Source organism: Mycteria americana, chromosome 21 (assembly GCF_035582795.1).
Source record: "Mycteria americana isolate JAX WOST 10 ecotype Jacksonville Zoo and Gardens chromosome 21, USCA_MyAme_1.0, whole genome shotgun sequence".
Taxonomy (NCBI): Eukaryota; Metazoa; Chordata; class Aves; order Ciconiiformes; family Ciconiidae; genus Mycteria; species Mycteria americana.
The window spans coordinates 6,591,620-6,604,465 of record NC_134385.1 but is presented as its reverse complement, the minus strand read 5'-3'; the positions used below and the strand labels follow the sequence as shown (position 1 = coordinate 6,604,465).

At 42.1% G+C, this 12,846-nt stretch overlaps 1 protein-coding gene and 1 non-coding gene across 12 annotated transcripts in view; both read left to right on the top strand.

The window, feature by feature from the left end:
* Positions 1–12,846, top strand: part of PUM1 (pumilio RNA binding family member 1) — a 77,950-nt gene extending 65,104 nt beyond the window's left edge. For 8 of the 11 annotated variants that reach the window (XM_075522422.1, XM_075522425.1, XM_075522424.1 and 5 more), the window contains 7 exons: positions 310–439; positions 1,190–1,324; positions 2,720–2,857; positions 4,512–4,637; positions 5,656–5,777; positions 7,220–7,412; positions 11,067–12,846. In XM_075522422.1, the coding sequence (XP_075378537.1) occupies positions 310–439; positions 1,190–1,324; positions 2,720–2,857; positions 4,512–4,637; positions 5,656–5,777; positions 7,220–7,412; positions 11,067–11,198 (976 nt within the window). In that variant the 3' untranslated portion in view covers positions 11,199–12,846. The remainder of the gene's footprint in view (positions 1–309; positions 440–1,189; positions 1,325–2,719; positions 2,858–4,511; positions 4,638–5,655; positions 5,778–7,219; positions 7,413–11,066) is intronic. The other 3 variants (XM_075522430.1, XM_075522426.1, XM_075522423.1) reach the window with 1 other exon arrangement.
* Positions 7,747–7,832, top strand: LOC142419558 (small nucleolar RNA SNORD103/SNORD85). The gene has a single exon (XR_012778590.1). It is a non-coding gene; the product is annotated as a small nucleolar RNA SNORD103/SNORD85 (small nucleolar RNA).

The following is a 12,846-nucleotide window of genomic DNA, read 5'->3' as shown; positions in this document are numbered from 1 at the left end:
GCTTGCTAGTCCCATTGGCATAGCTTAACTCATTTTAAAGAGCCGCCTGGACCCAAGACCTTGCTGTATTACTCTCTTGAGATGTGCTTTGCTTGGAATGAGGAGATTTTTGGGGTACCGACAATGACTTGTGGCCATGGACCTCGTGGCTGCGACCACCTGAGGTTTCAGATAGCTGGATAGGGCAAAAGTGTTTTAAAGATTTTTGTTTTGTAAGAGCTCAGTGTATGAAGATTTTGAATGGATTTGTATTAACAAATGTGTTGCACGCATATATGCCAGTGGCATCACACCAGCCCTGTTTTTCAGGTTTATTCAGCTGAAACTGGAGCGTGCTACCCCAGCAGAACGTCAGCTTGTGTTCAACGAGATCCTCCAGGCAGCTTATCAGTTGATGGTCGATGTATTTGGAAATTATGTCATCCAGAAATTCTTTGAAGTAAGTCTGCATTCCCCTGCAAGTCTTACTCAGATGCCTGCTGTCCTGAGGTGTTGGATGAGCTCATAGAAATCCTGCTTTTTGGCTAAAACGATGGATATCTGTCAGCACTGATGTCATCTGCTCCCCACAGGCTGCTGCATCATTCCTGTTGGGGTGACTGAGGTGTGGGACTCGTAAAGATTCATCTGAAAAGTAACACTTTGCTTTGAGATGCAAAAGGTGTAGGAATAAATAGCAACGTTTCCAGGAGATGTAGGTCCAACAAGACTTTTCCGGGATGCTGTGCTGAGCTGTCAGTACTCACGTATTTAGGAACAAAAGAAACTTTTCCAGTGAACAGCATCCACTGGAACAAAGTGTTGTGTTTTCATACCAGGAGGTTGGGCAGACGCTCATCTCTCCTTCTTGAAACTGGTCTGTTCCTTCTCCACCAAGCCTTGGTGGTTCTTTTATGCAGTAATTTTACAGCAACCCTGTCAAGGGTTAGTGAACTGGCACATGTCACCCTGGCGGCTCCAGCACCTTTGACTCTGGAGTTTGTTTCACCTGTGTCGGGCATGTCTCTGCCACAGAACAGACCTCTGGCTTGTGCCTGTTCACGTCCATTGAGGTGTGGTTGGTATTTTCTTTCTTTTCAGTAGGCACGGTGTTTGTTTAGCACTTCAGCTGGACAGCGTGGGAGGGCTGCTGTGCCGCTTGGCCATGTGAGGGTTTTGTGCTTGTAGTGATTGGTTTTCATCTCCCCAGTTTGGCAGCCTGGAACAGAAGTTAGCTTTGGCAGAACGTATCCGTGGGCATGTTCTGTCCCTGGCTCTGCAGATGTACGGCTGTAGGGTGATCCAGAAGGCCCTTGAGTTTATTCCCCCAGACCAGCAGGTAATTGTAAGTTTCAATTTTAACTTTCTTCTTGATGTTTAACGTTCCTTGCCGTTTGGTGACCTGAACTGCGACCTTCTGTTCCTCTTGTGGCTGGTTGTTCTTTTGGTTTGGTTTATGGCATGTTTGTTACGTTTTATGTGCATGATAAGTTTGTGACACCATTCTTGAGTCTCATTGTTATCTCCTTGTTCCACTTAACTGGCAATGGTGTTGGTTCTCTGTTAATTCCCTGAGATCAGATTATGTATGTAGGGGAAACTGAGAATAATAGTGAATTGGAAGATACTTTTAAATCCCTTGAAGGAAGCAGTGCCAGAGTTTTGCCTTTAATATTCACTGAGATATCAGTGCTTTGATATGTGGGTCAATATTGTGCTTTCCTGCAGTGAGATGTACGAGGAGCTCCTAGTTCCTGTCGAGCCAGGCCTGGCATTGGAGAGATGTGGATGATAGCCAGAGTCCCACTCAAAGCTCATTAATAAAGGAATTCCTCTAGGGTGTTATGAACAATGAATTAAGATGAAAAATATGCTAGGCAAGCTAGCTAATAAAGGTGTTAGGAATTGTAATACAAGAATCTCAATGTAGGTTATTAAATTAAAAAACTGAAACGGGCTTTAGGAATGCACGTTCCCTTTAGGTCGAGCCTGGGCTAAGCTGCCGACACACGTGTCGGCAGGGTGGTGACCCAAACTCTGGCACTTCTGGTCTGAGGATTTACCGATTGTCTTCTTTCAGAATGGTATTTTTGAGTATGCTGTACTCCTGAAATGCCTGGGTTTGTATCAGTTGCAAAACTGAACTCATCCAATTTTGTATTGTCATTAAATTCCCAAGAACTGTCATTCTCTGTTTTCCAATTGTGAATCTCTTAGCCTGCATGTGTGTTACTTTAGTCACATCTAAACCTTACCTTCTTGGTTTCCTTAATTATCGTACAATATTACCTTGCCTATGTAAAATACTAGCAAGTTCTTATCCCAGTGCTGAGCCCATTTTAGTGACTTATGAAGCTGATACCCGAAAAGCTTGTGAAGTTTGGGCATTTTAGATTTTTTTTCTCTTTCAGGGGAGCAGAGGAGGGAATGGGGGATGCACAGTAAAGTGGTGTATCTGTAAAATTTCTTAAATTTGGATACTTAACTTGTAAGAAGACTCTCATGTTTAATGAAATGAGTGCTTCGTCGTGATTTCGTAATAGTATTTTTCTTGGTGGTTTCTGTAGCACAGCAGGCTTCATCTCAGCACTTGGCCACTGGAAAACTCCCAGTTTGAAATACATCAGTGCATCCTTCATACCTTTTCATATTCTTTACCACGTTTAGCAGTGAAAACTTTGCATTTATCAGCCGTGAATCCTGGTGGTGCTTTCTGTTTGTCTTTCTCTCCTCCTAATAGAATGAGATGGTACGGGAGCTGGATGGCCATGTCCTGAAGTGCGTGAAAGACCAGAATGGTAATCATGTGGTGCAGAAGTGTATTGAGTGTGTGCAGCCTCAGTCCCTGCAGTTTATCATTGATGCGTTTAAGGGACAGGTAAGTCCTTAACCGAGATACTGACTCTCATTCTTTGTATTCTTATATGTTGCTTTGAATAGCGTGAATAGTCTAACTTGTTCAAATATTTTAAATTTTAGCAAGCATCAGTTGAAAGGTTTCTGCAGCAACGTTAGGGAGCCTAGAAACTTTTTGGTCATGTCCCTGTTATCATTTTTGTGCAGGTGTATCACAGTAAAGCATCCTTGTAAAAATCTGTTTTCCTGCAACATCAAGTATTTTTTTGACTAATGGAGGGGAAAAGAAGCCTCTCATTAATCCATCTTCACAGCAAAGGTGGTGAGCAGAGTTTTGTGGTGGGCATAGTAAACTTTCATTATGATCCTCTCTGTGAGGACGGCTTAGAGGACTGCTGTTTCCCAAGGGTCTTGGACCAGGGGAAAAACATGAGTTTCATCTAGAAAAGGGCAGTTACTTGGGCTTCATTCTCCCAGTTTTTTCTTGGTATCCTCTCCTGAATTGATGTCCTGGATATTAATTGTGTAGCTGGCTTCATTCTGCCTGTAGTCAGCTTGTCTTCCATTACAAAAGCGCTGGTTTGGGTGTTTTCAACTTCATTGGCTTTGGAGAGGGACTTTGAAGTATTGAGGGTTTTGCCACAGGGATGTGAGGATAGCCTGGGGCTATTGTAGCAAGAACCAGGCTTTATTAGTTTGGCTGCTCCTGGAACAGCTATGAAAGCGGGGACTTGCTTGGCTATGTCAAAACAAGCAGGATTCTAGCTGGAAACTTGCTCAACAGATTTGCTGGTTAGTTTAGCTTTGGACCTTCCACGAGGGAGTTAGGCGAGGCAGAAATACCTCTGGGAACTTGGTTGATGGCACCGACATTTCTTTGACCAGCCATCACAGTTTCATCTGAACTTTCGTATGACAGATTAAACTTACCACCTCAAGAGTATTTTTCTGCAGTTAATTGCACTTCAAGTCCTGTTTTCCTGCACAGTTTACTCAATAGTTATTAAAAATTTGTAGACTGACAATTTAACTTCAGTGCTTGGATTTGGAACTTTTGTTAAGCAACCGAATAGGACTTTGTGCTTTAGACAGAAAACCGTACAGCAATAATAAAATGTGTTGTGTTCTTACCAACAGATTTGGTGATCTGTTAGAAATGAGAAAGAAGGTTCTTTGTTGTCACTCCTCCTAAGCACAGTTAAGGATTTTAAACAAATCCAAATAGTTGAGGAAAATCCTCTGCTGAGCATTTTTAACCTTTCTGGTTCATACCATTTCTTACATAGCTTAAAATACATAGCTGGCAAACAGTATGCTGGATTTATTCTTCTGAAACAGTGTTTTAACACAGCTTCTAATAATGCCTGGCTGTCCCAGTGTTCTTTTTATTAATCAAGAGGCTTCAGCCTTTGTTTTCCTGTTTCACGAATGGGGAAGCTGAAGCACAGGTAGGGATGTGATGTGCCTGCGATCACCCAGTTAGTCCTGTGGCAGTGGGGAACAGATGTTTCCAGTTTCAGTTCATGCTATCTGGAGCTGCCGTGCTGCAAGCTGGCATTACCTGCCATGCCTGGGAAAAACCACCATGTGTTCATTTAATTCCAAAAGGTTTCTAGGATTGACAAAGACTAACAGATGTGTTGCTGCCTGTGCTTGCCTGTCTTTGTTGAACGCAGGTTTTTGCGTTGTCTACACATCCATATGGCTGTCGTGTGATCCAGAGGATCCTCGAGCACTGTCTTCCTGAGCAGACCCTTCCCATCTTGGAGGAACTTCACCAACACACCGAGCAGCTTGTTCAGGTCAGTGTGGGAAGGGGGGAATGTGGGTGCTGTGAGATGCTTCTCGGTTACTGCTTTGTGTTAGGAAAGCTCCTGGCAGCCTATTTGGGGCTGCAGCTGTAGTGCTGCTGGGGTCCTCTGAACACGGGGACTCTGTTCCTGAGGAGGAATGGGAAGAAACATGGCAGACAAGAAATGCATCGCTACTAATTGTTTTGGCTATGTGCAAATATCCAGCAGGTATCCAAGTTGTAGTTACTTTCCTTTTTGAAAAGGATCTTAAGTATTGCATGGGTGCGTGTCCTAATGCTTCACACCAGAAGTTACAGTGCAAGTAAGATCTTAAGGGAGTTGAGGCGAAGAGCTGGTTAATTCTAGGAAAAGAAAATGCCAGGTAACTGGGGTTCTTAAAATGTGCTGGGTTTATGCACACCCCCTTCCTGGCTGCCTTTCCTTTTCTTTGCAGTCCTTCCGAGAACTTGTTTTTCTAGGATTCTGGTGTTGGGGCACGATGGATATAACAGCAAATGAACCCTGTCCTGTATGCTCACGTATTTAGCACATGGAAAATGGGAAGAGGTTGGGCATGGAGGTGAGGCATTGGGTCATGCCTCTGGTATTGTGAACGGGGAAAATATGTATCTTGTGACCTGAATATACACACATTCAGAATATGAACAGGCATAAGGACAGTCTCCCATAGCTAGAACCATGGTGCGGCCCTCCAGGACATGTGATTTGGTATGTTTGAACCTGGAGAAAGCAAAGAAACTTGAAATAAGCAGAGTATTGACATTTCATGTTCAAGGAAATTGTTTTGTGTTTTATAATTGGTACAAAGATGTAGTATTTTACCTCCTGGTAAAACTCTAGAATGCACGTTTTTGTAGAAGTAGAAAGTATTTACATGATTTATACAGTAGATATTTTGATTAGTGTTTAGTTCAAGTTTGTAAATCTTAATGCACATGGGGAACTAGTTTGATATTAATGGTTCCTGTCCACGTTTTGTCACACACTTCTGCTGTCTCTCAAACAGGATCAGTATGGGAACTATGTTATCCAGCATGTACTAGAACATGGTCGGCCTGAGGATAAGAGCAAGATTGTAGCAGAAATTAGAGGCAACGTGCTCGTGTTGAGTCAACATAAATTTGCTAGGTATGAATTTGTTCCTTAAAGTCTCCACGCCCCGTGGGAGCATGGACACATGCTGGAGTTGCAGAAGAGTTAGGGGTGGGGTGTAGGTAGGTGAAAGGAGGCAAAAATAACTTTTTGCTTAACAACAGAGTGCTATTTATAACTGCTTGTAGACTGGGATGAGTGACTGGCAAGGTAAGTTTTACTTGCAATGAAGGAGGATGAAGATGTAGAAGAGTAGCTCTAATCCAAGTTCCTGAACTTGACCAAGGGTTTTTGTGTGTATTGGCTTTTTGTTTTGTTTTGGTGTTTAAGTGGTCGCTATCCCTTGGATAATAACATGCCATCAGAGCATTTCACTGCCTCTGGGATGCTGTGTCAAGCCACAAGGGAGTTTGGGAAATTAATGTAGCAACAATTCTTTTTCATCCCACTTTTCACAGAATAATCTGTGCTTTTTATATGCCAAGTCTCACAGTCCTTTTTGAGACACATGCATAACGATATCCTCTTAGGGAAGCTGCAGCAGTCCAAGGTTGTTAGTCCAGATGTTAGAGCTACACGTGGGTAGAAGCAAAATCCAGGTACCTTAGTGGATGTCAAGACAAAACAATACTTTCCACATTTGTAAATTCCTTTTGTGTGTGTTTCTAGCCATTTGAACATGAAGGCTGAGGTCTTCAAAGGCTCAATATTATTTTAATGATTAGTAAAATAGTGCTTTAATACTTACAGACACAAGGGAAGTGTAACATTAACAAGAATTAGAAGAGCGTGGTCTTAATGTTGTTATTTCAGATTCTTCCTCCCTGACTTACCTTGCTCTTTCTTTTTCTAAACTTCTTTCCAGATGGAGCGTTAATTAGTGTAGGATGTCCCCTGAGCTGAGCACTAGTTGTGGCAAACCACTTGGTGATTTTATGATTCAGTCAGGGATGCAGAAGATAAGACTAGCAAAACTCTCCATCCCCTTTCATCTATCCTATTTAACTTGGCTCTCTGGAGAGCAGAGACTAGTCATCTAATATATTCAGGAATTTTGGAAGTTCTCTGCCTTTGCTAAGATCTTTCGTTCCTGAATAAGCATTTCCCTGTTGTTCTAACCTTGGACCTCCATTCCTGTCGAGCTCCAGTACTGAGAAAACCAAACAAAGAACAACTCATCTGCTTCTCTAAGGGCACGCTATGAGAACAGATGCTGATCTCAAATACAGCATCATTGTGGAGTTGCACAAATTTGGGTGAAATAAAACCTGAACTGGTCCTTTACCCAAATTCCCACTCAGATCCCAAGTTCCTTGGACTGCTCTTCTGTTTCACATTGCTGAACTTCTGTGCCAGCACTTATGTCTCTCCCAAATGGTCTGCCCTTGGTAGAAGCACAAGAGATCTCCTTGGGGTTGAATGAAGAGCCCAGTAGAGATGATGTGTGCTCACAGATTGTCCTTCTTTTATTGTTACAGCAACGTGGTGGAGAAATGCGTTACTCACGCCTCCCGTACGGAGCGTGCCATGTTGATCGATGAGGTGTGCAGTATGAATGATGGCCCTCACAGTGCCTTATACACCATGATGAAAGATCAGTACGCCAACTACGTGGTACAGAAGATGATCGATGTGGCAGAACCAGCTCAGCGGAAGATTGTCATGCACAAGGTAAGCAGCTGCCGTCGATTGATAAGGATGTAAGGCTTGTCACTGCTACACTGGTTGCGGAGAGAAAATAAGGCTGAGATGATTGCTTTTGCCATTAGAATTTCCTAACGACGGAGGTATTTCAAAGTTGTGTATTTCGGTAGTAGCTGAAATATGAAAATGTGAAATAAGGAGATGCCATTTGGACGTAAAACTAGCTGGTTGCTTCTAGCAATCTCTTCTGACCTAGTAACCTAGTTCTGCACTCATGGCATAGCAAACGCTGCTAAAAAATGCCAAGACTTAGCTGCAGCAGTGCCATCGGGTTGGTGCCTTGCGAGGGACCCTCTGAAGGTCTGGCGATGACGACACACTTGCCCTCACTGAGAACAGCGTTCGCTGATGAGAGCAATTTTATGTGCTCAGTGGAGCCGAGCCAGACCTCGACACACCTGAAGCCCGAGCGTGGACCTGCTGGTTGCGTTTGAGGGCTGCCAGCGCTGCCTTGTCACTTCCCGTCCCTGCCTTACAGCCCTGATCGGGACAGACAGGCTGGCTGGTGACACCACGCTAGCGGGGCGCGTTGCTGTAGCGTCTGAGCCTGGAGACATTAATCAAATTCTCTGTTTCTCAGTTTTGAATAAGTTTTTGATGAGAGACTTCCACGGTTTAGCATTATGCTGCAGTGTTTGAACGCATAAGTTTCAGGACTTAATAGTTGTCAAAAATGAAGACATTTTGGAATTAACTATGCATTGCAGCCAGTCCTACCTCCCAAGGCTATGTGCCTGCTGCCCCAAGGGCAGGAAGCTCTAAAAATCAGGTGATGTCTTCATGTTCCTGCTTTTAAAGGTCACATTTGCGGATCTTTATAATTGTAATGAATGGGAGAAAATATACTTTTAAATGTGTAGTGGAACTGAGATTATTTTCTTCAGTCACGTGTTTTAGGGTCTGTAACTTTGTGAAAAATACCAGCTACAGCTAGACCTCTTATTAGAAATAAAATACTAACACTGGCTTGGAAAAGCCCATATTTATTTATTTTTAAGAGGAACAGTGAAGAGCGTCAGGTATTCAAAGCCCAGTGAAATCAAGTGTATTTAAGAATCCTTGAGTAAAATGGACCCAGTGATTTTTTTGTAAAAAGAAGTGGGTATTATCTGTGTAAGGGAGCTGATTCTTACCTACACAAGGTAGTTGATCAGTATATAAACAACATACACGCAGCTGAAACAGTCTCCAGGGAGGTTAATTCTTAGGTTTAGGAATCATTCAGAGTAGTTATTTTAAACCAAAATCTGTATTAGTCCAGAAGAAATTATAAAGGTAATTAAATAAAAATGTATGGCAAGGTATATACGCAGTTCAACTGTAGCAGAATGACCTATAGCTTTACTAATATATATATATATATATATATATATATATATATATATATATATATATATATATATATATATATATATAAAAAATATAAAAATACGAATGATCTTTACTGACATGTTCTTTTCTCCTGTCAAGCAAAGTCTTTTGAATAAAATGCTAATTAGGTTATCAGTGTGGTTGTCAAAAATAGAACTGGGATGACAGCTAAATAGGACTGACTGAATATGAAGATTTCAGCTACGTTATCAAGCTGAATGAAAGCCTGGGAAAACTGAGTGTATCGACTGTTGCTCTTGGATTGTGAAAATAGCTCTAAGTACAAACAAGCAGTTTGTGTTATTGTTAAAGGCAGCACTTTTATTTAAAAAAAGAAAAAAAGAATAATTTTAACAGTCAGTTCTGTCAGTAAAAAAACAATAAAAAGTCTTAGAAATGAAGATGAACAAAGAACGAACTGTTGGACCTGGGGAGCTTTTCTTCTCCTCAGAGCAGCAGTCAGACCTTCTTGGAAATGGGATGTGGGGAGGGCCAAGGCAGCAATTTGTGATTATTACAAGGTGGGTCTTTGAACTGAAATAGGAATTTAAATGGTTAGAGGCTGAGCTGATGAAATAGGGTGAGTTTGGGATGGATTTCCCATGGGAGTTTGGGCAGTCCTGGCTCAGGCGGTAGCGGTGACGTATCGACCCGAGGAGCAGGCAGTGCTCGACGTCACGTTCTGGCTATTTTCTCATCCTGGCTACAGCTTCCACCGTGGAGTGAAAAGTCCGTTGTAATTGTGTTATTGAGGGAACGTGGTAGTGGTGTGGGATATTTCTCCTCTAGTAATGAAAATGAATTGCTCTTATGTCTCCTTCCTCTGAAACTGTCCAGGAGAACTTCAGCAGCATAATGGTGTTACTACAACAAACCCAGCTTTCCTTGTTTGGGTGCTCTGGCAGTAAAGGTGCTTTTACCCTGGCTACAGTCATTACAGTGGCCCTGAACGTGACTTTTACTGCGCAGTAGTGTGAGCGGGCGAAGCTTGCTTCCACAGACCTCTTCTCTGCTAAAAATAAATATAGTAATTGTCAGGTTCAGAAATGAAACTGCTGTTCAGCCCAGAACACTGCGTGCCTCTCCCAGGAGCTCTTTCAAACAGACTGCTGAAATTCCCCAGCAGCTCTTTCAGGCTGTCCTGGTTGAACCCCAGCCGGCAACTCAGCCCCCCCAGCCGCTCGCTCCTCCCCAGTGGGATGGGGGAGAGAATCGGAAGAGTAAGAGTGAGAAAACTCATGGGTTGAGATAAAGACAGTTTAATAGGGAAAGCAAAAGCCGCGCACGCAAGCAAAGCAAAGCCAGGAATTCCTTCACTCCTTCCCATGGGCAGGCAGGGGTTCAGCCATCTCCAGGACAGCAGGGCTCCATCACACGTAACGGTGACTTGGGAAGACAAACGCCATCGCTCCAAATGTCCCCCCTTCCTTCTTCTTCCCCAGCTTTGTACGCTGAGCATGACGCCCTATGGTATGGAACATCCCTTTGGGCAGTGGGGGTCAGCTGTCCCGGCTGTGCCCCCTCCCAGCTTCTTGTGCGCCCGGCAGAGCAGGGGAAGCTGAAAAGCCCTTGGCTAGTGTCAGCACTGCTCAGCAACAACTAAACCATCTCTGTATTATCAACACTGTTTTCAGCACAAATGAAAACAGTTCATTTGTTTCCATATGTTAGCCCCATACTAGCTACTAGGAAGAAAATTAACTCTATCCCAGCCAAAACCAGCAGACAGGCGTTTAGCAGCTTTGTGAAGTTCAGCCCGTAGCCTGGAAGGAGGCAGAAGACCCTGCTCGTGTTCAGCAAAAGCTGCTCAGCCCCTCTAGACCCCCCTGATGCCTTTTCTGCCATCGTGTGTTTGCCCCCAGGCTGGGGGCAGAGTGTCAGGGCACCCTTGGGAAGCTCGAGCACCCAGGGGCCGTGTCTTTCCAGCCTCCTCTCCTGGGACAAAGCCTTGTATTCATCCACACACTCGGATCCAACTGGATTCCAGTAATATGGCTCAAGACGATGCCACCTGCTTGACCAGAAGTTCCTCCTAAAAATAACATCAGTGAGTTATGGAACATTAACTTGGTTCACAGTAATTGAGGTGATTGCAGCAAATGGCACTTTAATATTTCAGGCATTTTTGTGGTCTTCTGGTGGTCTGCTGTGGCCCGGCACTCCGACCGTACGGTACCCAGAGCTCGCTCAGGATTGATGTGGCCGTAATTCGGGTTCCTAAGCTTCACTCACTTTTCTGTTATCTCCTAGATCCGGCCTCACATCGCTACCCTGCGTAAATACACCTACGGCAAACACATTTTGGCCAAGCTGGAGAAGTACTACATGAAGAACGGGGTGGACCTAGGGCCCATTTGTGGGCCACCGAACGGTATCATCTGAAGCAGGGAACTGGGGAGGAGCTCACTGGCCATCCGGCATCTACAACCAGCAACCGACAATATTCCAATATACAGTTAGAACGTGTTTTATGGTTGCTAAACTGCTAAAAAAAGAAAAGCCTTTGTAAATTTCTTTAATTTTATTATGCATAACATGTACTAATTATTTTTTTTAATTAACTAATTGCCCTGCTGTTTTACTGGTGTATAGAATACTTGTACATAGGTATCAAATGTACATGGAAGGCCACATTTTTGTTCACTGTTGTATCTATATTCCAAATGTGGAAACTTTCAGGGTGGTTGGTTTGAAGAAGACAAACAAAAAAACCCCGTTTTTAATTCATCTGCCTTGCAGGCAACTTTTTTGCAAATACCTGTTTTTTCTCCTTTTAGTCAAAAGTCAGCAAGAAGTTTGAATTTTAGTTAAATGGCACAAACGACACATTTAACGCTGTTTATAAATAAAAAAAAAATTCAACTTGCTAAAGCTTCAGTTTAAAAAAAAAAGAATTAAGTTTTTGAAACTTTTTAATTGCTTTTTTTTTTTTTTTTTTTTTTAGTATAACATGCTAAAGGAGGTAGCTTCGCTGTCGTTTTTGGGAAGAAAAGGTACACACCCAGAAAGTTTTTAAAGCGAGGGGGTGGGGGGCGGGTGTACTTGTTTACTGCCTACTCAGTTTGTTCTGTTAACATCGAGAGACACAATTTGATTATTTAGCATGAGGAAAAAAAAAAAAATCCAACTTGGCTTTGGTCTTGCTTCTATAAATATATAGTGTATACTTGGTGTAGACTTTACATATATAAAAATTTGTAGTATTTTCTTGTTTTGATGTCTGATCTGTATCTATAATGTACCCTAGTAGTGGAACATACTTCTGACTGTACAATTGTACATTTGTAAACCTCTGTAATGTAAATGTGGAGAAGTTTGAATCGACATAAACCCGTTTTTTGGTAAGAAAAAAGAATTAGCAAAACCTGTGCATTTCAGTGTATATTCACACCTTTTATGGTCGTAGCATATAGTGTTGTATATTGTAAATTGTAATTTCAACCAGAAGTAAATTTTTTCTTTTGAAGGAAATGTTCTCTTTATACAGCCTAGTTAATGTTTAAAAAAAAAAAAATAAATGCTTGGTTTTATTTGTCACCTAGTTGAACAGTAGCGATCCTTTCTAAATGTTATAAAAAAATGATTCAGTTCAAAATAGTGTTTTTTTGAATCTTAAAAAGTAATGTTTTGCTTATTTTGTGACAGTAAGAAACAAAAAGTGCAAAAGTACAGAATCCCCTAGTTTTCCTTACAATCAGAGTCCCTTTTCACCTTGTAAAGTGTGAATCACCTTCCCCTTTTGTACAGAAGATGAACTGTATTTTGCATTTTGTCTACTTGTAAGTGAATGTAACATACTGTCAATTTTCCTTGTTTGAATATAGAATTGTAACACTACACGGTGTACATTTACAGAGCCTTGTGTATATTTCCAATGAACTTTTTTGCAAGCACACTTGTAACCATATGTGTATAATTAACAAACCTGTGTATGCTTATGCCTGGGCGACTATTTTTTGTAACTCTTGTGTAGATTGTCTCTAAACAACGTGTGATCTTTATTTTGAAAAATACAGAACTTTGGAATCTG